A 26,561-nucleotide genomic window follows, 5' to 3' on the forward strand; every position below is an offset into this window, starting at 1 on the left:
TGGTAAGAAGGAAAATACGTGGGGGGCATTTTGTGACCATCTTAGAGGTAAAATTTGGTTATTTTGCAGCTGACTTCTGTCTGATGCTTCTGTAAATGTAAACATGGGCACTGCATGTATTTGATGCACTCAGGAAGGCCAGGCATGCTTAGGAGCAAGGACTCTATCCAAGCGGTTCTGTCTAAAAGAAGGTCCAACAAATCAGAGATGTCCCAGGACGAAGCCAGCTGGAGGGGAGATCTCTTCATGGAAGTTTACATTGCCCTTGGAGGTTCGCATTAAATAACAACTTCTCAGCAACTGTTAAGAGAATAATCCTGAAAGTGCTTCAAAGCATACTGGTTGATCTGAAACTCCCAATTCTACTACTAAGGCTGGCATTATTTTTAAAGGGACGCCGTACGGAAGATCGTATGCAAAGCCAGAGTGGGAAATGGGAGAACTTTCACTCTGTGCTGTTGTTCCTGGCATCAGAGAGGCTTTTTTATAAGTCACCCTTTGTGTTGCACTTGTCCATTGTCCAGAGTTTTGCTGGTAAAAATGGAAACATTGAAATGAAACATGTTTTAATCTAAATAAGAAATGACTTGACTATCTATTACTTGCTTAGGTTGATATATAAACAAACAATGATAAACTATGTTTTAATATGTGCATGATGACGTAAACAGTTCAAACAAAAGACTTTGAAACAGACATTTAAAAACTTGAAATCTGGAACAAGAAGAAACACTTCAGAATTGATCAACATAAAAAGGCTCTACAACACTTGGCTACATTTTCTTTAAATGCAAGGTTCTCTGACCATCAAAAGGGACAATATTTAAGTTCATGCATTGAATTTGGAATTAAAGGATCCCCCATTGACTTAACACAGCATGGGCTTATCACTGAACCACTTTACTGATTAGCCATTGATTAATTCAACTACACCTTAAGTTGAATAACTCTACTGAGATTTACTGGTGTCTTCTAATTTCCCAAGTACCTGCTAGTCACATTATACTTCTTTTTTTCTTTATTGATTAAGGTATTACATATGTGTCCTTATCTCCCCATTGCCCCCCCACTCCCCCTAATTATGCCCTCACCCTCATACCTTGTTGTCTGCATCCATTGGTTATGCTGATATGCATGCATACACGTTCTTTGGTTGATCTCTCCCCTTAACCCCCACCCTCCCCTACCTTCCCTTTGAGGTTTGATGGTCTGATCGATGCTTCTCTGTCTCCGGATCTGTTTTTGTTCATCAGTTTATGTTGTTCATTATAATCCACAAATGAGTAAGATCATGTGATATTGATCTTTCTCTGGCTGACTTATTTTGCTTAGCATAATGCTCTCCAGCTCCATCCATGCTGTTGCAAATGGTAGGAGTTCCTTCCTTTTTACAGTAGCCATTACACTTCTTAATCCTAACAACACTCAACATTCCCAGCCACAACAGCCACTTTCTCAAATGCATCATTGCCATCTTCAGAAAACCAATCAGTTAATGCCATAGTGATTATAAAAATACTGCTTAGTCAATAATTTAGTCTTTCTCCTCTAGATCATTGATAGCAATTGTCTTGTTAACCATCTTCTCTAAAATCAGTATTCATCATACTTTGTTTCATAGATCCCTAGGTCTGAACGGAATAATTCTGCTTCGGGGGAATCCAAAAAGAGATATCAATTATGACGTTTCATTGACACAGAGTCAACTTACACAATTTCTAACATGCTGGATACTTTGGGGAAAGGCAGAAACAACATTAGCCTGTGTTCCTTGCCCTGTTTTCTTGAACAGTCATGTGTATGCAATCAGAGCTTTAATAAGAGACTCTTAGATTTGCCAAAGGAAAAACTTGACCTAAATCAGTAACTGATTTCACCAAGGATGAATTAAGAAGAAAAAAAATATATTTGATTCTCCTAAAGCTCTCTCAAAATAAAATAAAGTCAAATGTGTAAAACTGATAATTTACTAAAATAATCACTTGGCTCTAACTCTTCAAGTGTAGCTAAACTACGTATGGAAACAGAAGACCAATAATGCTACTTCTATTCATTGAAAAAGTAGGCAATGTAAAAGAGAAAGTGAAGGTCTAGCTAAACTGAGGTGGAATTGCCACCGAGGCCTAAAGAGCAGATGACAATTTCTGGGTTCTCTGTTCTGTTCCATTGATCTGTATGCCTGTTCTTGTACCAGTAGCTGGCTGTTTTGATTACAATGGTTTTGTAGTAAATTTGATTTCCGGTGTTGTGATCCTTCCTTCTTTGTTCTTTTTCAAGATTGCTGAGGCTATTTGAGATCTTTTTTGGTTCCATATACATTTTTGGAGTATTTGTTCTAGATCTGTGAAATATACTGCTGGTATTTTAATAGGGAATGCATTTAATCTATAGATTTCTTTGGGTAGTATAGGTATTTTAATGGTGTTAATTTTTCCAATCCATGAACACGATACATTCTTCCTTTTGTTTGTGGGTTTTTTTTCTCTATTTGTTTTTCAATGTCCTGTAGTTTTCTAAGTACAGGTCTTTTACCTCCTTGGTTAAGTTTATTCCAAGGCATCTTATTTCCTTGTTACAATGGTAAATGGGAATTGTTTTTTAGTTTCTCTTTCTGAGAGTTCACTATTGGTGTATAAAAATGCTATCAATTTTTGGATGTTAATTTTGTATCCTGCTACTTATACTAAGTGAAATAAACCAAAAGGCAAGTATTCACATGATCTCACTTATATGTGGAATCTAATGAACACAATACACTTATGAACAAAATAGATCTAGAGACATGGAAGCATGGAATAGACTGATTAATCTCAGTGAAGGGAGGTATGAAGAGATTAACCAAAGAACTTCTAGGAATATATGCATTGCTTATGAACACATGCAATAGGGAGGTGAAGGCCTGCGGTGGGGCAAGAACTGGGTGGAAGGGAACAGTGGGGGAAAAGGTGAAAAGGGGCGACATCTGAAATGCTCTCAATAATAAAAATAATCTATAAGAACCCTTTCTGGTCACTTAGCAGCCACAGCAGAGTTCTTGGGAGGTTTAGCCATGTTTTCTTACCAGCTTCCTGGGAAACTTACATTTAGAACATGGTCCGTGACATTGGTCCTTTACTGAATCTATTACATAGTTCATAGGCAAAGCACTTGCATAAGGAAGTTAAATTCAAAGTGAATAAAGCTAGTAATGGAATTGACTTTATAAAAACATCAAATGTTTATCATGAAACCTTGATAATAATGCATAATGAGTGGGGAGAGTGATTTGAACCTTCGGTACCACACTGATATTTACTGATCAGGGCGTGGCACAGTGTACAAAAGCTGTCAAATTTCAGAATGAGCTGCAAATCACTTATTTTACTAAAAGAAAAGCCTTCTTGATTTGTTGACGTTTTCTGTGATATGTAGCCTTCATCTGATAGATATCTATGCCACTGCCAGCAACAGTGGATGAGCAAAAAGGGGGGGAAAAATCAATAATTCACTGATGATAAACACTCTTAGGAAATTCAGAATAGAAGACAACTTCTTAATCTGACATAGGTAATCTATAAAAAAATCTACAGCCAACATCATATTTAATAGTGAAATGTTGGTCCCATTCTCTCCAACATAGGAAGACTGGATTTCTACTTTTATCACTTCTCTTCAACATTACACTGAAAGGAGTAAAAAATAGAAATTCTTGGTTTATGTCCTGTGTTAGAGAAAAATGTGTTTCGCCAGTAAAGAAAGAGAAAGAAAAATGGTATACACATTGGAAAAGAAGTCAAACTCCTTTATTTGTAGACAATATAATCATCAATGTGAAAAACTTCAACTAATCTACAAACTAATAAAAATAATATATGGGTTTAGACAGTTTCAGGATACTATATCAATATACAAATATCAATTTTTATGTACTATCAAAAAACAATTGTAATACTAAACATTGCATTCATATGAGCATTGAAAATACTTATGAATACAAGTAACAAAAGATGCTCTGGCTCTTTGCTGAGGTCACATTGAGCTGTGAGCGGCTTCAGGGGCATCTTTAGGAATCAGCTACATGGCAGAAGACATCAAGACCAAAATCAAGAACTACCAGACCACTCCTTTTGACAGCCGCTTCCCCAACCAGAACCAGACCAGGAACTGTTCACAGAACTACCTGGACTTCCACCGCTGTGAGCAGACAATGACTGCTAAAGGGGTTGACTGTCTCTCTGTGCAAATGGTACCGGCGTGTGTACCTGTGCCCCATATCCTGGGTTTCAGCCTGGGATGACTGCCAGGCAGAAGGCATGTTCCCTGGGAAGATCTGAACTGAGTGCACCCCACCTGTCCTCTGTCCTCCATCCTTCTCCCAGGGAGGTGAAGGGGGACCTGGGTACATCCCACCCTAGAATCCTGAATCATGGCTTAACTAATAATAAATACTTGTAGGGAAAATGTTTAAAAAAAGCTCTGAAGTGTACACTTAAAACCTTGTCAATGCTGAGAGAAACTAATGAAAAAATTAAATAAATGGAGAGATATATCATGTCCATGAGTAAAAAATTAATATTGTTAAGATGCAAATTCTACACAAATTGCTATATAAGTATGATACAATCCCAATCAAAATCTCAGCAAAATTTATTGGGGAAGTTGGCAAATTGATTTAAAATTCAGATAAAATGAAAAGGATGTTAATTAATAAAAAATTTTTGAAAAAAATAAAACATTATTAAAGAACTTACACTACCCATTTTAAAAATTCACTATAAAACTATAGAAAACAACAGAGTGTGATATTGGCATAAGGATAGACATAGTAATCAATGAAACAGAATAAAGAGTCCAAAAATAAACTAACATTTATGTAATCATTTACCGTATTTTCCGGCGTATAAGATGACTGGGTGTATAGAAGATTTTCCTGGGTTAAAAAGTCATCTTATACACCGGAAAATACGGTACCAAAAATGCCAAAGTAATGTAGTGGAAAATTGATAGTCTTTTATATAAATTGAATAGCCATCTGAAAAATAATGTACAGCAACCTTTACCTCACACGTATACAGAAATTAATTGAAAGGACCAAAGATATAAATGTAAGAGATAAAACCATAAACCATGTAAAAAATACAGAAAAAAATTCTTGTGGCTTTGGGTTAAGCAAGCAGTTTTTTAGATTGGACACAAAAAGCATAAACTGTGAAGTTAAAATTTGACAGACTTCATCAAAACTCAAAACTCTTTCTTCTCAAAAACCACATATAAGAGAATAAAAGATAAGTTTCAGACTGGTATCTGATAGAAGTATTTCATCCAAAATATATAAATATTTACAATCCAATATTAAAGTCATACAATCCACTAGTCAATGGGAAATGCAAGTTAAAACCACAAAGAGTTACCACTATGCACCTACACAGAATGACTAAAATTAAGAAAACTGGCATTATTAAGTGCTTGTGAGGAGTAGGAGCAAATGGGACTCTTCTACATTACTGGTTTGAATGCAGAATGGTATGTCCACCATGGAAAACAATTTAATAGTCCCTCTAGTTAAACCTATATTTATCCTTTGACCCAAAAATCATTTTCCTAAGTATTTACCCAAGAGAAGTAACTACATATGATCTCACCAACTTGCACTTGAATGTTCATGGCAGCTTTATTAGTAATAGTAAAAAATTAAAAATAGTGCACATGTGCACCAATTGGTGAATAAATGTGATACATACATCTATACAATGGAACACTGCTCAGCAATAAAATAAATGATGCATGCAAAAACATGAAAGTGTCTCCATCAATATTTTTTGAGATTTGGATCTTATTATTATAACTAGAGGCCCGTGCATGAAAATTCATGCACTGGAGGGGGGGACCCTCAGCCCAGCCTGCCCCCTCTCACAGTCTGGGGGCCCTCAGGGGTGGGAGGTGACCTGGCAATCAGGGGAAGGCGACGCCCCATCACACCTCTGCTGCTGCCACTGCTGGCAGCACAAGCCTCAGCCGGCCCTGGTTACCTGAGCCTCGGGCATCCCTGGGCAACTGGGCAGCCACCATCCGAGGCTTGCCTGTTGCCTTGGGCCAGCCCTGAGCAGCTGCAGGACTGGGGGACTCCAGAGGCAGGCACAGCGGGGCTGAGGGGACTGGGCGCTGCCATCTTGTGGCTGTGGGCACTGCCATCTTTGAGGGCGGGGCAGTCACTTAGCATATTCCCTCCTTATTGGCTGTGGGCGCTGCCATCTTTGCGAAGGTGTGAGGGTCAATTAGCATATTCCCTCTTTATTAGATAGGATACCTATTGAAGTTCAAAAAAATGGAAAGTAATGGTATATTCATTTCCTAAAGCTTTGTTACAAAATACCACAAATTTAGCAGCTTAAAACAATAGCACAAAGTTCTGTCAGGCTCTACTTGGTTCTCTGTTCAGAGCCTCATGGGCAAAAATGAAAATGCCAGCCATCTGGAGGCTCTGGGAGAAGATCTCCCAGACTCATTCAGGTTGTGGGCAGTATGAATTCCTTTATGGTTGTAGGACTGGTGTTCTCATTTCCCTGATATGTAGCCCCCTCCATCTTCAAGCCAGCAATGGCATGTGCAGTCCTTCCTGTGCTTTGAATCTCTTGCCTTCCCCCTCTACCTTTCCCTCATGTGATTACATTGAACCTACCTGGATAATCCAATATAATCCCCTTATTTTAAGGTAAACTGTTATTAGTAACCTTGATTATATCTACAATGCGTCTTTTGCCATCTAAGGTAACAAATACACAGTCCTGGGGATTGGGGCATGAATCTTCTTGAGGAACATAATGTTGCCCCCACAGATAGCCCACCACCACTGGTAATGATAACATCTAACAAGGCACTGAGGCAGCTTACTGTTTGCCAAATAGTGACCTAAATGCTTCAAAGTTATTGCTGAAGTTTATCTTCCCAGCTGCTGTTAGAGGTGAGCATTATCCTCTGGTCATCATTCAATGTGGAAAATGAGCATGGAAAGTTTTGTAAGTTGCCAGTATCACTTGGTTGGTTCATGATGGGGCAGATATTATATTCAAATCTATCTGCTTGCAAAGCACTAAACTGATGGTGGTTGTATGTTGGTTACTATGTTATTCTCGTCAGATGATCTTAATCAAAAGTAACAATGGCCTCTCTCCAGTCCCTCATTCAGAATTACTTGAATTTTTCTCTCGCAATACATTGAACAGCTTGCATTTACATGCTTTTTAAATTATGTAATCAGCATCTGTCTTTTCACTAAGTTATAAGTGTCCTGAGAGGGATCATGTATGTCTACTCAGTATTGTATGTCAATGTCCCAGCTGACACTTAGATTACAGTAAGGGCTCCACATGTACCTGTTGACTGACTGAATGAATGAATTAGCAAGTCAATAGCATATAAGTACACATCCTGCTTCTGTTATCCTCTTCAAAGGCTGATCTTTTCTCCCTGCCTTTAAAACAATGAGGCATGACATTGAGAGTATGATGCAAATGAAAAGAATGCACTTATGTCCCCGGCCTGTGCCCCACAGATTAACTGTGACATTCTATCAACGCACCTCTGGAAAGGATTGCTGGAACCAGCCACCTCTCTGTTCTTCTCACCTCTGCAGAGAGCCCATTGTTCTATAATTTATCTCATCATTGTATTTGAATAAGTGAACACATTGAGCCCTCCCCACTCTAGATTTTAGGAAGCATTGCCTGGACTAGCATATCCCAGGGACTGAATTCTGTAGGGTCCCACAGAGTTCAAAATACAGTCTTCCTGGACTAGCATATACACCACTCACCACATGACCAGGGGTGGTTAGAGCCCAGCAAGCAGGAATGGAGCATAACCCTTGAGTATCTAATGTGACTCACTTGGCATAGACCCAGCATCCAGAATATTGGTTAAATAAAGGAACTAATGCAATCAGTTTACCACATGGAAAGTGATCCCACGACTTTCCTGGAATTTGTCATCTTAAAAGTCCTCCTCCCTGAAACAGAATAAAAGCATATCTGCAAATATAAAGATAACAATGTTGGCCATGTCCTTTCTGCAACTTATACTGTGAAATCGTCTTTCTTGATTTGCCTGTGTCTCTATACTTCAAAGAGGATGTCTCTGAAACCTCCTATACCAGTATGTAACCCCATGTGAACAATTACACACCAACAGGAAAGATTTTCTTTAAACATAAGTACGTTTCTCAAGTGCTAGACAAAGTGTGCTCTGAGTGGTCTGGTTGGCAATATCAATTGTAATGAAAGGCCAGAAAACACATCGCCAGGGTTTTCTCGGTCAGTCATCCCCAAGCAGTGAGAAGAGAGCAGCACCTGCTCCAGGCGTAGACTGTTTGGGGACAGCCATTTAGTATTTCCCCACCAATATGGGAGACACTTGAAAGAAAAAATATTCCAAACTTCTCTCGATAGCATACCACAAATCTAGACCAAAAATCTAAAATGGGAATCACGGGAATTTGAGTGACTGAAGAAGAATATATCCACTTTGAATTTGCAGACGAAATCTTGGTTTTGCTTTCGATCATTTGAAATATTGAGCAATATGAAAAGATATCATGACACATTTGGTTGATATGAGATTGCAGGTTTTTGTAGGTCAAAAATGGTCAACTGCTTGACATTTTCATAAATTTCAACCTAGTAAAGAGACCATGAGAGTAGATGAATCTCATCTCAACTTTAGTTTCATTTTCAAGAATCACAAAGCTGGAAGGACTTAAAGAAAATAAGTCCAATTTTCTCATTTTAAAGACTGTGTTAGTAGGATTAGGTATAATTTAAAGCAATTGAAAACCCTCAAATATCAATAGGATGAATGAGATAGAAGCCTATCTCACATTCCCATCCAGGAGTGCCTTGATAGGTAAGGGAAACAGCACCTTTTAGTTCTACCCCTTCACTCTGAATGGGTTCCTGGCCTCCATGAACCTCGTGGTCTAAGATGTCTGCTGGAGGTCCAGCCATTACATAGACAGGAGCATGTGAGAGGAGAGGCTTACAAGCCAGGCAGAGGCCAGGCCCTGGGGAACTGTGGAAACTGTGCCAAGAGGCTTGGATATATCTTGCAGGCAGGCACCCAGAAGGCATTTCAATATTAAGCAGAAGAAAGACATGACTGGCTTTGTGTTTTAGGTAAACCCCGTTGGCAATCCTTTGGACGGGTTAAAGAAACATCAGGTAGGAGACAGAGGGCTATTGCGGGAGCTAGGCAAGGGTGAAAAGGATGGATAAAACAGGAGGTGAAGCAGTGGAGGTAGCGCGCAAGCCTGCACTTCCTGGGAGGGTAGATGAGAAGAAAAGACAGAACTAACATGATACTGTCAAAGAATTTTGACTTCCTCCTGGCTGTGAGTGTGTAGGTATGGAATATCATAGAAGAAGCAGTATTTTTAGGGGAGAAGCAGGTTTCAGAGAAGAAAAATGTAGAGGGGCCCTGTGCAAAGATGGATCATGTAAGGTAATTGTTCACAATGGAAAAGAAATTGGTTGGGTACAGTTGAAAGGGGTTATACAGATATAGGCTAAGAAATAAAGTCTCCTAATGGGGTAAGATCATTGGAGAAAAGTAATTACGGGAGCTTCCTTTTCTCTGGGTGATCAAGAATAATGGAGGCGAGGAATGTGGTTACAAGGGCCTGGTCTCAAGTATTTGGATGGTACATGTCCTTTTCTGGCCGGCATTGTTTCAGAGGTCTAGGCAGTGCCAGGCGTGGTCTGAGAGGATAAGCCTGGCCTGGTTCTGTGTAGGAGGTATGTGACGACAGCTGCAGAGGGCCATGAGAAGTGTCAGAATACCACCAGAATACTACTCTTGGAAAGAGGTAGGCATTTACTGGCCCTGTGGTAGTGATTAGATCGGGCAGTTGGGTGCCCATGACCCAGCCCTCAGTGGGAAGGAGCCCAGAGGGTTCCACAGGATTTCTTGGTCATCTCCTTAAGGCCTGGAGGGGCAGCTTCCTTACTCAACCCGTTGACATAATTGCCATCACATTAATTACTTATCACATCCACATCTTAATGTACAGCTTCATAAATTACCTGTAAGATATAAGAATCCTTCCCTGGCTAGTTTGGCTCAGTAGTTACAGCGTCAGCCCATGGACCAAAAGGTCTAGGGCTCGATACCAGGTCAAGGGCATGTACCTTGGTTTCAGGTTCGATCCCCAGCCCCATGTGGCAATTGCTGGAGGCAACCAATCAATGTGTCTCTCTCAGGTCAACGTTTTTTTTCTATCTCTCTCCTTCCTCTCTCCCTCCCACTCTGTCTGAAAATCAATGGAAAAAATATCCTCTGGTGAGGTTTAAAAAAACACACAAAAAAGATATAAGAATCCTATCCTTAGTAAGCCTTAGGCACTTACCTTACCTCTTGATTATGGTTTAAAAAAACTTATGCAGAAATGTATTAACACCAGTGAATATTGAGAGTATATTTTGGGAAAAGCTCTTCTTTAGTACTTAGCCCCTTAAAGGCCCTGGTATGTATTCACAGGGCTCTCCATGAAGGGGTGCTGTGTGGGGGCGGGTGGGGGGAGGGTCATCTCTGCTCAGGTGATTTCTCCCATCACTCTCCTTTAATACAGACAATAGAAAGTGGACTATGTTGTCACACTTCAGAGGTATAGAAAAATAGGTGATAGATACAGAGATACAAATAGACATAAACACAGGAAAAGAGAGAATGTGAGTGAGAGTGAGAGCACAGAAGAGAGGGGTCATGTAGTTGACAATCTAGTGGGGAGGAGAGATTAGAGAAAGAAAGCTATCAGTCACTGTGACAAGCACTAAAAAGAAACTGGTCCAGAGACAGAGAAAAGACCACAGGGTATGGAGGGATTCACTTCATATGGGAGTCAAAAAGTCTTTGAAGAGTTTCCTCTGGGGATGGGAGAAGCCTATGCAGAAGGCTTGGGGTGAGACAGCTGGGTGGTTGGAGGTACTGAAAGCAGATTGTCATTTCAGCAGAGCAGCCAAAAGGGAAAGTGGTAAGAGAGAGCAGGGGAGATTCAACCACCAAAGTAATTGGCTAAAATCACCTCATAACTTCACTATCTCTACAAAATAAAATGGTTAAAATTAAACTGAAATTGCATAGATATCTAACCTTCATATTTTTCTTTTATTAAAGTAATTTCATAATAGGTTTGTAATATACTTGGAAATCAATTCTATGATGTCATTTCCTAAACAGTTTCCAAATGCCTTTATCATAAAGGGTTCACATTAAATAAAACACTTTCATCAATTCAAGGTCCAAATTATTTATCATGGCAAAATTCCAACTAATTGTGAGTCAAAGGGAAGATTGTTTTGCACACAGAATTAGAAATATTTATAGCATTAATAGTCACTTTTATGTACTTTTTATTTACAAAAGTATCCATCTCAAAGTTGCTTGAATTTTGGAACGTTCTATGATCATTTCATGCACAGTAAAATTTGTGTACAGTACAAATTAAACAGTTTTTTATTATTCCATTGTCAATTGATTTGATATGAGGTAACTGTTCTGGCTTAATTGCCTTACTCTGAAAAAACCCTGAGGGGAAAGCAATCCTATATCTACTCAACACAAGAACAGAAACTTCAATTTGCCTTGAAATGTGATTAGTTGAGTCTATCAGGCCTACCTCTTGTTTCTAAAGTCTGCAAATACTAAGTGCAAAAACTTCACAAAAATGTAAGGAAAGCTCTAAAGTTTAAGAATATGCTTACAAAACATGCCCTTCATAAATACCTTGTTTTCCCTGAGGGTTTTCAAGACCTCATAGGAAGTTTAATTCTGTAGGCCACTCTCTCAGAGAAGTGAGTTTTATATAACAATGCATTTGGAAATTTTCTGCTAAAAAAATAGCATGGAAGAAAGAATATTGGAAGGAGGAAAAATGTAAAGAGGACACCTCAAAAGTTTTATTAGTAGGTTAAGTAATTTTGCTTGGTAAAACAGATTTGATTCTTTTTTAAAATACATTTTTGTTGATTTAGAGACAGGAAGGGAGAGAGAGAAACATTGATGTGGCTGTGAGAGGGAAACATCAATCAGTTGCTTCCCATACACACCCCCACGGGGATGGAACCCGAAACGTGGGTTTGTGGAATTGAACCTGACTGGGAATTGAACCTGACTGGAAATCGACCTGGCAGCCCTTTGGTGCATGGAGAGTGCTCAACCAAATGAGCTACCCCAGCTAGGGTATATTTGATTCTTATTTTCAACTTTCTGTGGTTTTGTCCTTACTTCATTTTTTCCACTTCAAGGGAACATGGTTGATGGGTCCTAGGCCTGCAGCTTGTGAATTAAGAACCATTTAGTTCCGTGGTCGGCAAACTGCGGCTTGCGAGCCACATGCGGCTCTTTGGCCCCTTGAGTGTGGCTCTTCCACAAAATACCACGGCCTGGGCGAGTCTATTTGGAAGAAGTGGCGTTAGAAGAAGTTTAAGTTTAAAAAATTTGGCTCTCAAAAGAAATTTCAGTCGTCGTACTCTTGATATTTGGCTCTGTTGACTAATGAGTTTGCCAACCACTGGTTTAGTTCATCCATAGGTGTTCCCCAGCAAGCTCCGAGTGTATCTGCAGAGATACCTGAAGAGGCCCATCAATGTGACCTCACCAGAGGAGTCCTGCTCCCCAAGATGTGCCAGCAGGGGTCCCTTCAGAAAACCTAGTAGAAGGAAGGTTCTAAATAGACCTACGAGCAGAAACATATGGGGCCTACAGCTTCTCTTATAACTACTGACAACCACTCTTCTGGCTCCATGTGTTTTGAAATGAGCACTACAATAACCTCTATGAATTAAATATTTCCTACAATTTTATAATCTAACAAAAGCCACTATGGTTTCACAGGTGAGTGTAGTTAGAATATGTCCAGTCCTCCCCAGTTGTTGTCTATAATCTCATTAGAAATGTCACAGCTGCTAGGTAAGAAGACATATAGGAATACTATTTAACCAGAAAACTGTTTGAAACTCATAATCACTATCATTATATATTGGTTAACTGTTCTCAGCAAATTTTCTTTAGGATAATACAGTCCCTGCCTTCACCAAGCATCATTGACTCTGGTGTCAAACAGCATCCCAATTTTTTATTCAACAAATAAATAAAACAAGGAAAAAATCAGAGACCTCAACACTGAAAGTATTTTTTAATTGATTTTTTAGAGAGAGGAAGAGAGGGATAAAGAATAGAAACATCAATGAGAGAGAAACATCATTCGGGTGCCTACTGCATGCCCCCTACTGGGGATTGAGCCCACAACCCAGGCATGTGTCTGACCTGGAAGATTCATATTAACTGTGACCTCCTGGTTTATGGGTCAATGTTCAGCCACTGAGCCACACCAGCCAGGAGAAACTATTTTATATTGGATTGTTACTCATGGTTGGGAGAAATTTTCTGTTTTCAGCCTAACAATGACAGTATGTACACTATAAAATAATTTGTATTCCAAGGTATTTCCCCTCTAAAGTTAAACAAGTAGATACATTAGACAATACTGTAGGTTTTGTACTCCTGGCTGACCTAACCCATTTTATTATTGTCCTAATTCAGAGATGGTGTTCCATCTGTGGTTAAGAAGAGCAGAAAGTCTTCCCATGTTAAAGATGTAAGAACTATTCTTTGTTTGCACACTTGTCTTTCAAATAAGTAAAAAATCCCTTCAGTTTTACTTAAAGGAATATTTGCCAGAAAAGCAAGATTGGGCTCAACCCCATAGGTAAGTGGCAGTTGTCAGTCTGTTTATTAGAAAGGCTGCCCCTTTAACTAGCTTAAAAATTGCCAGTGGCTTTTCCCAGATTTTACTGACAGCCTCAACCCCACCCCCAAGAGTAAGTGGGGAGGGAGTGGGGGAGAGGAAAAACCTATTCCAAGTTCTCACCCTCCTGTACCCCATAAAACAATCGTCTGGACTACACACCTGCTAATTCTGGAAGCTCCTCCAAGTTCCCCAAATCTCCCTGAAGATTTTAAGCTTCCCTTGGTACAACACTCACCACCCCCAAACACCCTTCACACAGAGCGCACAACCTATTTTAGACCTTGATGAATCCCAGCGCAGTCCATCAAAGGTGCTGGGAGCCCACAAGACAGCAACAACTGAAAAATTAGAATTCCGACATCAATCAGAACGCAGCCCGCAGTGTGTCCGGCCAGGACCCTCCGAGCGGGACTGCGCGCCCCAGCCCCAGCCCCAGCCCCAGGAGCGAATCAGCAGCTGGCCCAGCCGTTGCCATGGCCACGTTGTGTGTTAGCGCGCTGCACGCACACGGCGCGCGCCAGAGAACCAATCAGCGGCCGGCCAGGGCGTTGCCATGGCTACCTTGTGTGTTAGAGCACAGCAGGTGTGGGGCGATGGAGACCCAGGGCGCTTTTCCCCGGCTCAGACCCAGGCCCAGCGAGGTTCCCGGCAGCCGCATCCCTACACACCCGCCTCTGCCCGGTTTCCTGAGCGCGCGGCATGAACCGCAAGAAGTTGCAGAAGTTGACGGACACCTTAACTAAAAATTGCAAGCACTGTAAGTAAGAATCGAGTGCTGGATTAGCAGAGGCTCCTGGTCAGGTCTCTTGCCCTACCCGGTGCCAAAATGTTCTGCCCAACCTGCTTTCTAACTCCAAGCCTTAGGGCTTTGGAGCCCCCTCCACCACACTTAAAGAGAAGTCTGGAAGAGAATACATGGATGTTAGCTTTTTGGAGCAGGCTCCCATGCCAATCATCTTAAGGATCACTATCCAGGTGTCCAGGCATCTAGGCTTGCACTCCCACAAGTACACTTACATGCTCCTCAAGCGCTCTTCTTAATTTACCTTTACATTACAGAAACGTGATTTATATACCCAGGAGACACACGTGGTTTTACACTCAGCCATAGGTGTAAAGTATGAAAAACCAGGGAGTTGAGAAAAGTATCACAAGTAACATACACCTGCATTCTAGCTTTCTAGAGCAAATAAAATGACAGGGTTCAATTCTAGGTACTTACCAAGAGATCCATAAGGGGGAATGGTTATCAACGACTGAACACCCTTAGGAAACAAACACATGTCAGAGCTAGAAGGAAAGTGGGTCCAAAGAGCTCACCAAAGCGAAACACATGGTAAAGCATCTGTTCCCAACTCTAGACGTCCACTTTCTCGTTGATGGCGGGGTTGCAGGGTACTTTGCAGGTGACAACATGAGCACTTATTAAAGGTATCTGCTCCAATTGCACATTCTAAAAGGTGGTCCTAGAATTTCATAGGTAACTTTAGAATTGTATTCAGACTGAAAAACAGAACTGTACCTGGGCCAGGAAGATAAGGACATGGTTTAGGTGAAGACAATGTTGTCAAATGAGCAAGCTTATGAATTATATGCTGATTGCAAAACTACTGGCCACCTGAGGAAATAGAAAAAGACATCATCCCAAGACCACCCCCACTGTGCAAAGGAGGAACAAACATGTAGTTCTACTAGTAGAGATTACAGGATCTCATTTCTTTTAATTGTATGTGTATCTAATGCAATGAGTAGTAAGAAAGGCTTTCTTAGTGGAGTGGTGCTGTAAATGAAAATTAGAGTGTGCATAAGCATCTTAAACTTCTTAGAAAAATAGCCATCCTGTCATTTAAGGCATTATTATGGTTATTATAATCGGATGAGAGTTTGTTCTGTTGTTGTTTTTTCTTAAAATACTTTCATTTCTGGGAGAAGACCACACCTTCTAAAACATCTGGTAAACACTTTGAATAAAAAATGCAATAATTTCAATATACAATGCTAAATTTAATTTACTCAGTGTTCAGTAAGTTTTCAAATAGACATTCTGTGAATAATTAAGAGGTGAGTGTATTCAAAGATAAAGGAACACATAGCAAGAGAAACTCTTGCTTTTTGTACTTACATAAACATTTTAAAGTGAGCCTGAAAAACCTTGATAATTACTAGTTAAATTCTATAGAAAGAGTTTCAAGTCATTGACATTATAATAATTTTAAATTCCTTTAAACAGAGGACCTTTCACCTAAAGTTATATTTCCTTTCAGTTGGCAGATGATAATCCCACTAGGATTAAATGGATAAATTTTGTGGAATCAGAGAAGAAAGTATCTTCAGTGGTCATATAGTTAATCTGCGATTCTACAGATATGATCTGAAGAACAATCAAATCAATCCAAAAAAATGAAAGCCCATCCTTGAATTTTTCTTAATTGTATTTAGTATTGTATTCTAGAACTTAAGAAACATTTCAGCAAGGAAAGTTTTCTTATGGCTAATCTTGGATCCTTGGGTAATAAATTAAGCTAATATTCTATAATCTTCATTTCAGCCGAGATGGAAAAGATGAAACATAAAATGCTTAGCAAATGGGATGTTGTGTAGTCATTCTTTATGCAGTCTTTTCTTTCCCAACTAGCCAACAGCCTTTTTACTTAGAGAATTTTTTTAAATTGTGGCTAAATTTTACTATTTTAAGCATTTTAATTATACAGCTCTGTGTATTAAGTTTATTTAAATTGTTGCCCAACTGTTACCACCATTAATCTCCAGAATATTTTTATCTTTCCCAACTGAAACTCTATACCCATTTATAGTATAACTCCCCATTTTCCCCTTCCCAAAACCCCTGGCAACTACCATTCTACTTTCTGTCTCTATTTACTTCACCACTCTAGATATATCATATAAGTGAAATCATACAGTATTTGTTCTTTTTTGTTTGGCTTATTTTACTCATCGTAATGTTTCAAGTTTCATCCATGCTATAGCATGTGCCAAAATTTCCTTCCTTTATAAAACCAAATAATCATCCCTACTATGCATTTACTATATTTTGTTTATCCATTCATTCACCAGTGGACACTTGATTGCTTCCACTTTTGGCTACTGTGAATAATGTTGCTATGAGCATTGGGGTACAATAATCATGTCAAACTAGCGGCCCGCGGGCCACATGTGGCCCACAACGAATATTTTTTGCGGCCCAGCAAATATAATGGTATGTAAGAAATGTTTTAATAAAAATTAATAACTTGAGTTTTACAATATCCTGTTATACATAATTATTAATAATGAACTACAACGTTCGCTAATGACTGATTATTGTAATCGTGTTGCATTCATTTCCCTTACACGCCTGACTCACAGGTGCACCATTTCTCTCCACTAATACTAGCAGTGAATATTTTAGTAGTGATTGCCACATCATTAGTCTTGGACTAACTTGTTTTGGTGTGCACAACAGGAAATATTTCGCTTTGGAGAACAAGAAAAATAGGTTTATTTGCATTATGCTTAATAATTTGTGCAGTTATTCAGTGTCTGGTAAGTTAATGTTCAAGAAAAAATATTATTTTTTATTAAAATGTTCCATTAATTTATGTTATCGATTGCTCATTTATTTCAGCCCTTTGTATTCAGCATGTCTCTATAGAAATAAACCTACTTTCCTGTGAAAATTGAAGCTTTTGTTTCTTGGCTGCCCACATAAACTTAAACCTTGTTTATTTGGCTCATGTTAGCCTTTGAGTTTGACATGCTGGGTGTACAAGTATTTGAGCCCCTGCCCTCAGTTCTCTGGGTATATACCCAGAAGTGGAATCACTGGATTACACAGAATTTCTGTGTTTAATTTTTTGACAAACTGGTATACCATTTTCTACTGCAACTAACAGCTCTTTTAAAAATTATAATCATTATACTCTTGTCCATTATTTAATTTATTTACTAAATCATTTGTTTTTTAAGGTTTTTAATACCCCTCTTACATTTTGGTATCCCAAACCAGAAATCATACCCAGGCCTGTCCTGACCTGTAGGATTAGATGTGATTTCTCCATTTCTATGTTCTGTCTTCTTTTACATGCACGCAGGTTTTGTCCTTGTTTTTTAAAAAATACTCTGTCTTGTTTTGAAATAAACTCATCCACATCTTCTACCTATAATTAATATTTAAACTCACTTTTTTTGTTCTTAATGCTAGGCAGTAACCCTTCCACTTAACATATCTGAAATGGGGATTGGAACACAGATAATTATCTCAGTCTTTAAGAACACCACCCTTTATACAATGATGTGTGTTGACAAATATGAATGTGTGTGTATCCTTTCAATAAAAATTGCCTTCATTCAAAGTACTGCTGAATAATTGCATGTTAATTTCATATCATCTGCAATAAGAGCTACAAGACTGCTAAAATATGCTTAAACACTTTTCTATTGGAAATGGCTGGGTTTTATTTCCAAAATCTCAATTATGAATTTACTAAGGCTAATATGAAATAAAAATTGTTTCCTGACTTTCAGGAGCCTGGTATCTATTTCCAGGGGAATGCTAAATTACAAGTCTCATGAGTGCCTATAATCAAAATGCGAGGAAAGTTAGCATTCTTAAACATTACCATACTTACTTTGAATCATATCTCTACTGCCTTTTAAAGTTTAGGATTGGACCGCACAATCATTATTCAGGTAACTTGACTGATACTATCTTCTTTTTTTCCTAAGTGTGACTGAACTTGCATCTGTTTGATATGGGAGGGAAGGCTTTTTCTCTCATTTTAGTGGAAAATCCTCTGTAGTAATCATTCTTTATTGACTTAAGGGTCATGAATCTCAAAACAGAACTGTCTTCTGCCCTGGCTGGGTAGCTCAGTTGGTTGGAGCATCCCCCTACCACCCTATATACTACAAGGTTGGGGGTTGATTCCAGGTCAGGGCACTTACCACATACCTAGGTTGCAGTTGGATCCCTGGTGGGGATGTGTAGGGGAGGCAATTTCTCTCTCTCTCTCTCTCTCTCTCTCTCTCTCTCTCTCTCTCTCTCCTCCCTCTCTCTCTCTCTCTAAAAATCAATAAAAACATAACCTCGGATAAGGATTAAAAAAATACCACAGGATTGCTGACAACTACATATTTGATGGCTTTAAAATGTTAGTCTATAAATTCATTAATGCAAAATTTAAGTTAGAAATTAAAGATTAAAACACATTCTTGTTATATCAACTTTATTTTTCCACAGTTAATAAATTTGAAGTGAATTGTCTTATAAAACTTTATTATAACTTGGTGGGAGATATAACAGAGCGACAAGGCGTGGTCAATGGACTGGATCGTAATGCATTTCGAAACATCTTGCATGTGACATTTGGAATGACAGATGACATGATTATGGACAGAGGTAAGGAGAAATACAAATCCAGCCATAACTGAAAAAAAAAGTATGGAGTTGGACTTACTGTTTGTAAAAAGCTTGATGTTCTATATTCCCAATTTCACTCGAATATAGCATTGAAATCTTTATATTCAAGAAAAAGATCATAGAAGAGAGAAATGAGAGTGAGGGAGGCAGGAGATGGAAAAGGGGGGATAAATGGTGATAGAAAAAGACATGACTGGGGGTGTGAACACACAATACAATATATAGATAATGTATTACAGAATTATATATCTTCCACCCATATAATTGTGTTAACCAATGTAACGCCAATAAATTAAAAATTTTTTTAAAGAAAAAGATCATAGGGATGGAAATAGTATCCACTCTATTTTGTGTATTTAAGAAGTGGACAGAGTCAGCTTGAATAATTAGGTTTCCCTTACCTTATAACAGAAAACCTAAAATATTTCTATTTTTACTTAGTAAATATAATAATAAGAAGAATAGTTTTAAGAGGACATTTAAGTTTCTTTACATCATTGAAAGTATTTCAATAAGAATTAAGATATAGTCCAGTCTACCATGTAATAAAGCATTACATGTGTTGAGTAACAAAAGTTCAAAATTATATATTTTATGTTAATACAGCAACATATTTAATATACCAACACAGTTACATGTTAATAATTAGTTATTAACATATTTAGATATTCAGAATTTACTTTGTTCCCACAAAATATGAGGAGAAAATGTGAAAGTTTCTTCCTTTGTCAAATGGGAATGTTGGACCATATGATCCTGAAGTTTTGTTTAAATTTTAAAAGTGGGTAGTAACAATGTAGATACATTACTGAGATTAAAAATGCAGCACAAGTATTATATTGCCCTTATTTTTCTTTTTAGTATTCCGAGGTTTTGATAAAGACAATGATGGTTGTGTAAGTGTATCAGAGTGGGTATATGGATTATCACTGTTTCTTCGAGGAACTTTGGAAGAAAAAATGAAATGTAAGATTTCAAGTTATTCTACTGGTTTGCATATTATGACTAACATATCTAAAACATTTTAAATTGATTTCTTCCAACCCAGCCAGTGAAGTAGGTTGTCTGTTGGTTAGTTGGTTGGTTGGTTGGTTGGTTGGTTGGTTGGTTGGTTGGTTTGAATTCCCATTAGCCTCTTTTATGGAGCAAATTCAAGTCAATGCTAAAGGTTGAAAAAAAATAATTACAAGGAAAATCAAGAGACTTTGAAGAGTAATTCATGTCTAGCAAGACTATATAGGCACATGTTATAGATGCTAATCATGCATATATACATTTACATTAAAGGTCTTAAGATTATGTTTTTGCATATTTAAGTACTTGAATTATAACCATAAAAGTAGGGGATATTGGTTCTAGTGCTCTGATTCTTAGTAAATTCTTAATTTTGATGAACTCTGTTTAAGAATTATGTCAACATTAAAATTTTTAAATAAAAATAAAAGAATTAAATGTCAATCAGTTTTCCAAGAGTTTCAATATGAAAAATTTCAACTTATTGCTTCTTTTTTATCTTAATTTTCTTTTTTTAAATTTATATTTATTGTTGAAAGTATTACAGATGTCCCTTGTTTTTCCCCCATTGACCTCCTCCACAATTGAATCCCCCCTCCCAGGCATTCACCACACTATGTCTGTGACCATGCATTATGCACATATGCATAATAATGCATGTAAGTTCTTTGGTTGATCACTTCCCCCTTCCCCCCTCCTCCTGCTTCCCTCTGAGGATCCTCAGTCTGTTACATGCTTTTATGTCTCTGGATCTATTTTGTTCATCAGTTCATTTTGTTCATTAGATTCCACATATAAGTGAGATCATGTGATACTTGTCTTTTTCTTACTGGCTTATTTCACTCAGCATAATACCTGGAGAATATTATGCCAACTTATTGTTTCTTGTCATGCTTTTCCATAGCTGATTGTAATGAAAAATTTTCTAAGGATTGTTGCATATATTCAACAAGTGAACATTAAGCATTTACTATGGAAATTAGATTGTGTTAAGACCTGTAGCATTGATAAGAACATCAATATAGACCTTGGTCTTGAAAACTTTATCAGAGCAAATGTTACCTTAAGGATAATATCTAATTCCTAATTGGCTATTTTTTAAAAGATTGCTTTGAAGTGTTTGATTTGAATGGTGATGGATTCATTTCAAAGGAGGAAATGTTCCACATGTTGAAGAACAGCCTTCTTAAACAGCCATCTGAAGAAGACCCTGATGAAGGAATCAAAGATTTGGTTGAAATAACACTTAAGAAAATGGTAAATATGTATAATTTAGAGTTTTATATTAAAATGTAAAGGCTAGTTGTGGGATAAAAATAATAATTCAAATGATAGTAACTATCAGTTTTCTGTTTGGTGAAATCAAATACTTGAATTGTGCTCTTTTTTTATAATATTGATAGTTCATTACAATTTAATTAGTCTCATTTCTCTAATACCCTTTTTCCATTAACACTTGACCATGAAAAGACAGTTGTATTTGCAATAAGTATTTTGCATGTTGACTAATATATGGCTGGTCACTCCTAGGATAATGACCATGATGGGAAACTGTCCTTCTCAGACTATGAACAAGCTGTGAGAGAAGAAACTCTTCTACTGGAAGCTTTTGGACCATGTCTACCTGATCCAAAGGTAAAGAAAGATATTGTTACACTGGCCAGGGGGTTGGAGCACCATTCAGTGCATAAAAGGCTGCAGGTTTGATTCCCAGTCAGGGCACATACCTGGATTATGGTCCCATCCTTGGTCGGAGCATGTGAAGGAGGCAACCGATCAATGTTTCTTTCTCTCTCTCTCTCTCTCTCTCTCTCTCTCTCTCTCTCTCTCTCTCCCTTCCTCTCTATAAAATCAATAAAACACATCCTAGGGTAGGTATTTTAAAAAGGAAGAAAGATATTATTTTTTACTGAACAGTGACCGAAATATAATGTAGGATCAACAATCCAAGTCTTGGTTTGGTGAGTGATGGATCAAACAAATAACCTTCACCCACAGAGAATAGCTTTTAAATAGAGAAAGCCCACTGAAGAAGAACCTGATAGGTTATTTTATAGTACTGTTGTGGCCCAATGCTATTGTTTGTTTACTCATTAACTCATTCATTTATGTAGAAACAATTATTGAAGCTTAATGTGGACCAGAAGCACATATGAAAGGCTTAATTGAAGTGCTCAAGGGTTAATATTTTTTAGGGGGAATATCAACATTAAAATAATTACTCAACAGTGTGATAAGTATTATTATAATAATAGCTAATGACTTATACAGGTTTTATCTATGCCAGCCACTATTATAAGCACTGTGGTCCACATCGCCTCATTTAATTCCCTTATCAACCCTATGAAGTAGGTAGTATTATTATTCTCATTTTACAGATGAGGAAACTGAGGCTTGAAGAGTTTAGCCCACTTGTCCAAGTTCAAGCAATAATTATGGGGTACCCAGGGTCTAGAGTCCATAGAGATATGCATAGAATATTGTGGTGGTCATGAAGAGCACATCAAAACCAGATGTATCAAATGACTGGTAAATGGCTGGTGGGACAAGGAAGTGTGGTGTGTCCTAGGTTTCAAGGACACAATAGTCAGCTAGGTCAAAATGGGGACAAATAATGAATAATCTGAGCAAAGGGAAGGCATGACACGCACAAGAGTGAGAAATGAATCTGTATTTGAAGAGTATTTGGTGTGGTATGAAACTGGCGATGAGTGATGATGCTGGAGATGCATAGAAGGGCCAATCCCAAGGGAGCTTGGAGTTTGGATTTTGTCTTGAGTGCATGAGGATTCATTGGAAAATTTTAAGCAGGTAGAATGATTTGGTAATATTATAATATTAGTAGCACTATGCATGAATCCATGCACCAGTAGCTCTCTGCCACCCTCCTGTATCTCTCCATCTATTGCCCCGCGCTCCTGTAGCTCCCCCTGTCCCCATAGTTTGCTTCCCTGCCCCCTCCTGTAGTTCTCCAGTGCCCGCTTGTAGATCGCTGCCCCACCCTCCTGCAGATCCGTGATCTGGTTGTTATGCGGTTGGTTGTTACACCTCACGGCGGAACAGATAATTAGCATATTCCTCTCTTATTCTATATGACTAGAGGCCCAGTGCACAAAATTCGTGCATGGGGGTGTGTGTCCCTCAGCCCAACTTCACCCTCTCCAATATGGGACCCCTCAAGGGATGTATGACTGCCCATTTAGGCCCGATCCCAGTAGAATCAGGCCTAAACAGGCAGTTGGACATCCCTCTCACAATCCAGGACTGTTGGCTCCAAACTGCTCGCCAGCCTGCCTTCCTGATTGCCCCTAACTGCTTCTGCCTGCCAGCCTGATCACCCACTAACCACTCCCCTGCCAGCCTGATTGATGCCTAACTGCCCTCCCTGCAGGCCTGGTCACCACTAACTGCCCTCCCCTGCAGGCCTGGTCCCCCCCAACTGCTCTCCCCTGCAGGCCTGGGTCCCTGCCAACTGCCCTTCCCTGCAGGCTCAGTCTCTCCCAACTTCCCTCCTCTGCTGGCCTGATCGCCCACAACTGCCCTTCTTTGCAGGCCTGGTCCCTCCCAACTGCCCTCCCCTGCTGGCCATCTTGTGGCGGCCATCTTGTGTCCACATGGGGGCAACCATCTTGTGTGTTGGAGTGATGGTCAATTTGCATATTACTCTTTTATTAGATAGGGTAGAGGCCTGGTGCACGGGTGGGGGCCAGCTTGTTTGCCCTGAAGGGTGTCCCGGATCAGGGTGAGGGTTCCCTTGGGGTGTGGGGTGGGCTGGGAAAGGGACCTGTGGTGGTTTGCAGGCCGGTCATGCCCCCCCGGTGACCCAAGCAGAGGCCCTGGTATCTGGGATTTATTTATCTTCTATAATTGAAACTTCGTAGCCTTGAGCGGAGCCAAGCCTCCTGCTTGTTCCGTGGCTGCAGCCATTTTTGTTGGGATTTATTTATCTTCTATAATTGAAACTTTGTAGCCTTGAGTGGAGGTGTGGGCTAGCCAGGGTGTGTGGAAAGCTTGGCTTCCTCCATTGCCAGGGAAACCCAAGCCTCCTGCTGGCTCTGTGGCTGCAGCCATCTTGGTTGGGTTAATTTGCATACTCACTCCTGATTGGCTGGTGGGCGTGGCTTGTGGGTGTAGCAGAGTGATGGTTAATTTGCATATTACTCTTTTATTTGATAGGATACCTTCCCCCAGTCTCTAGTCTGTATCTCCAGCTGCCTACTCAACATGTCCAATAGATAATCTCAATAAATTATTGGTTTTCCCCCCCAAATTTGCCCCTCCCCATCTTCTCTGTCTCAATAAATGACACCCCATACATTCAGTTGATCAATCAGAAACCTAGGAGTCATCTTTAATTTTTCTCCAATAGCACCTTTAGCTGTTCCTTCAAAATGTATCCTTGAATATAACCTCTTTTCCATAGGTCTGTTGACCACAAACTTAAATCAAGTTGCAAGCATCTGCCCCTAGATCATTAGCCTTCTTGCTTTCACTGTTGTTCCCATACTGACTGTTGTTCACAATGTCCAGTATATTTAAAAGCACAAATGCTATCATGCTGCTCCCTTGCTCAAAACCCCTCAGTGGGTTCTGAAGTCTTATACAGTTGCCCCTTTCTCTCTCTCCAACCACCTCTCCCATTCTCCCTCAATCTCTCTTACCCCTGGACCTCTCCCAGCTACCTCGCTATTCCTCCCTAGTTCCTTTTCCAGTTACTATAGCCTCTGTCTAGCACATCCTTTCCACAGACCTTCACGTGCCTCAGACTGTCATCTCATTCAGTCTCTATTCAAGTGCTATTTCCTAATTATACTCAAATACTATTGACCATCTTAACTACTCCCCCCTTCCTTTATCCTGTAATCTTACTTCTTTTTACTTTATAGTTCTTATCATTACATAGACTATATGTACTCAAATACTTATTGTGTTTGTCACTATATAGACATAAGCTCCCTGAGGATGAGAACTTGGTCTTGTTTCTACCATATTGCCCCATATACTGTGCATAGCACATGTTAGGTACCATGTTCAGTGGATGGATGGATGGCTGAATGGATAGATCTCAGAAGTGCCTGATGGAAAGTTTTGGGTCTATCTAGCCCCTACATCTTCTCAAGAACTACTTCATCATTAAGCTTTATTTTTACCCTATATCTTCAGCCTCTTCCCTCACTATTAAAACTTTCTCATCAGGATTTAAACAGGTCTAAACCTGTCCCATTTGAAAAAGAAAAGAATAGAAAAAAAGAGGTAGAAAGGAAGGAGGAAGGGGGGAAAGAAGGGAGCAAAAGAAAGAGGAAGGAAGCAAGCAAGCAAGAAGGAAAGAAAGAAAAAGAGAGATCTTACCTTAATTACACAACTACTTTTATTTTCTGTCCAATGGCTTTCTTTTTCACAGTCAAGTGTCTTGAAAGAATTGTCCATATTTTCAACTACACTACCATTACTTCTTCCTTTCCACACTTGAAACTGCTCTTGCTGAGATCACCACACCCTCCCTATTAATAAATCCCAAGCATTCAGCTTTTGGGTTTTTGTCTTACTGGACAACCTTCCTTCCCTATGCCCAACTGTTGGGCCAGCTTCTCTTGCTCTAGGAAGCGTCTCTGCTACCTGCCACAGACTGGCTGTGCCATAATTAGTCCCCCTGGCCTCCCAGAGTCTACCATGTGCTTACTTTATTGCAGCCTTCACTTCAGTGAATTAAGCTTATCAGTTTCTGCCTGGTTTCTGCCACTACACTGCAGGCTCCTGAAGATCTGGGTCATGTAGTCTTGCTCCTCTTCTAGCCCCACACTAAGTATTGTACTTGGAATATAGTCTGTACTGTCACCATCTGTAAGTGAACAGAAAATGCATGACCATCACCAGTTCTTGATGTTGTTATCTTGTGTCTCCTCAAAGGAGACATACGGAATATCTTGTTTTGTTCTGCCTTTTTTGGAAGTCTGTACTAATTTTAGCACTTTTATTTTACAGAGCCAAATGGAATTTGAAGCCCATGTATTCAAAGATCCAAATGAATTCATTGATATGTGAATAACTAAATGTCTGTGTTGTCTCAAATGAGTATAAAAAAGGAGGTGTATATGTATTGTATATATTTTTTCTACTTAGAAAGATGATATTGAATTGTGTGTTTGGGTGGGGAATGGTGTTCACTTAATATATCATTCAACTTTGGTGTAAGAACCAAGTAAAAGGGATGTCAGACAAGTTTCTTATTAGATGTTGTTGGGTTTGGGTTTAACATTGCTAGAGGTATTTAATACCTTGACATATGTTGAAGCACATAACTATCGGAAAAGTTTGTATTAATGAAATGAATAGTGAAATTATATAATCTTG

The 26,561-nt window shown here is 39.1% G+C and overlaps 1 protein-coding gene and 1 pseudogene across 3 annotated transcripts; both read left to right on the forward strand.

Annotated features, from left to right (window-relative positions):
- The first annotated feature begins 4,057 nt into the window (after nt 1-4,057).
- Nucleotides 4,058-4,313, forward strand: LOC307114303 (cytochrome c oxidase subunit 6B1-like; annotated as a pseudogene). Its single transcript has one exon. The product of its transcript is annotated as a cytochrome c oxidase subunit 6B1-like (transcript).
- Nucleotides 4,314-14,476: 10,163 nt separating this feature from the next.
- Nucleotides 14,477-26,252, forward strand: CLXN (calaxin; the record flags this gene model as incomplete). 2 transcript variants are annotated; one of them, XM_079796676.1, is made up of 6 exons in its annotated part: nt 14,477-14,534; nt 19,017-19,175; nt 20,058-20,162; nt 21,316-21,467; nt 21,741-21,845; nt 26,193-26,252. In XM_079796676.1, 6 exons carry the CDS (start codon nt 14,477-14,479, stop codon nt 26,250-26,252), a joined length of 639 nt encoding a protein of 212 aa, XP_079652802.1. The 2 variants fall into 2 exon arrangements, with proteins under 2 accessions (XP_079652802.1, XP_079652803.1); XM_079796677.1 differs by lacking the exon at nt 19,017-19,175.
- Between the last annotated feature and the right edge of the window lie 309 nt (nt 26,253-26,561).

The sequence above is a fragment of the Cnephaeus nilssonii genome, assembly GCF_951640355.1.
Source record: "Cnephaeus nilssonii genome assembly, chromosome: 18".
Classification (NCBI taxonomy): Eukaryota; Metazoa; Chordata; class Mammalia; order Chiroptera; family Vespertilionidae; genus Cnephaeus; species Cnephaeus nilssonii.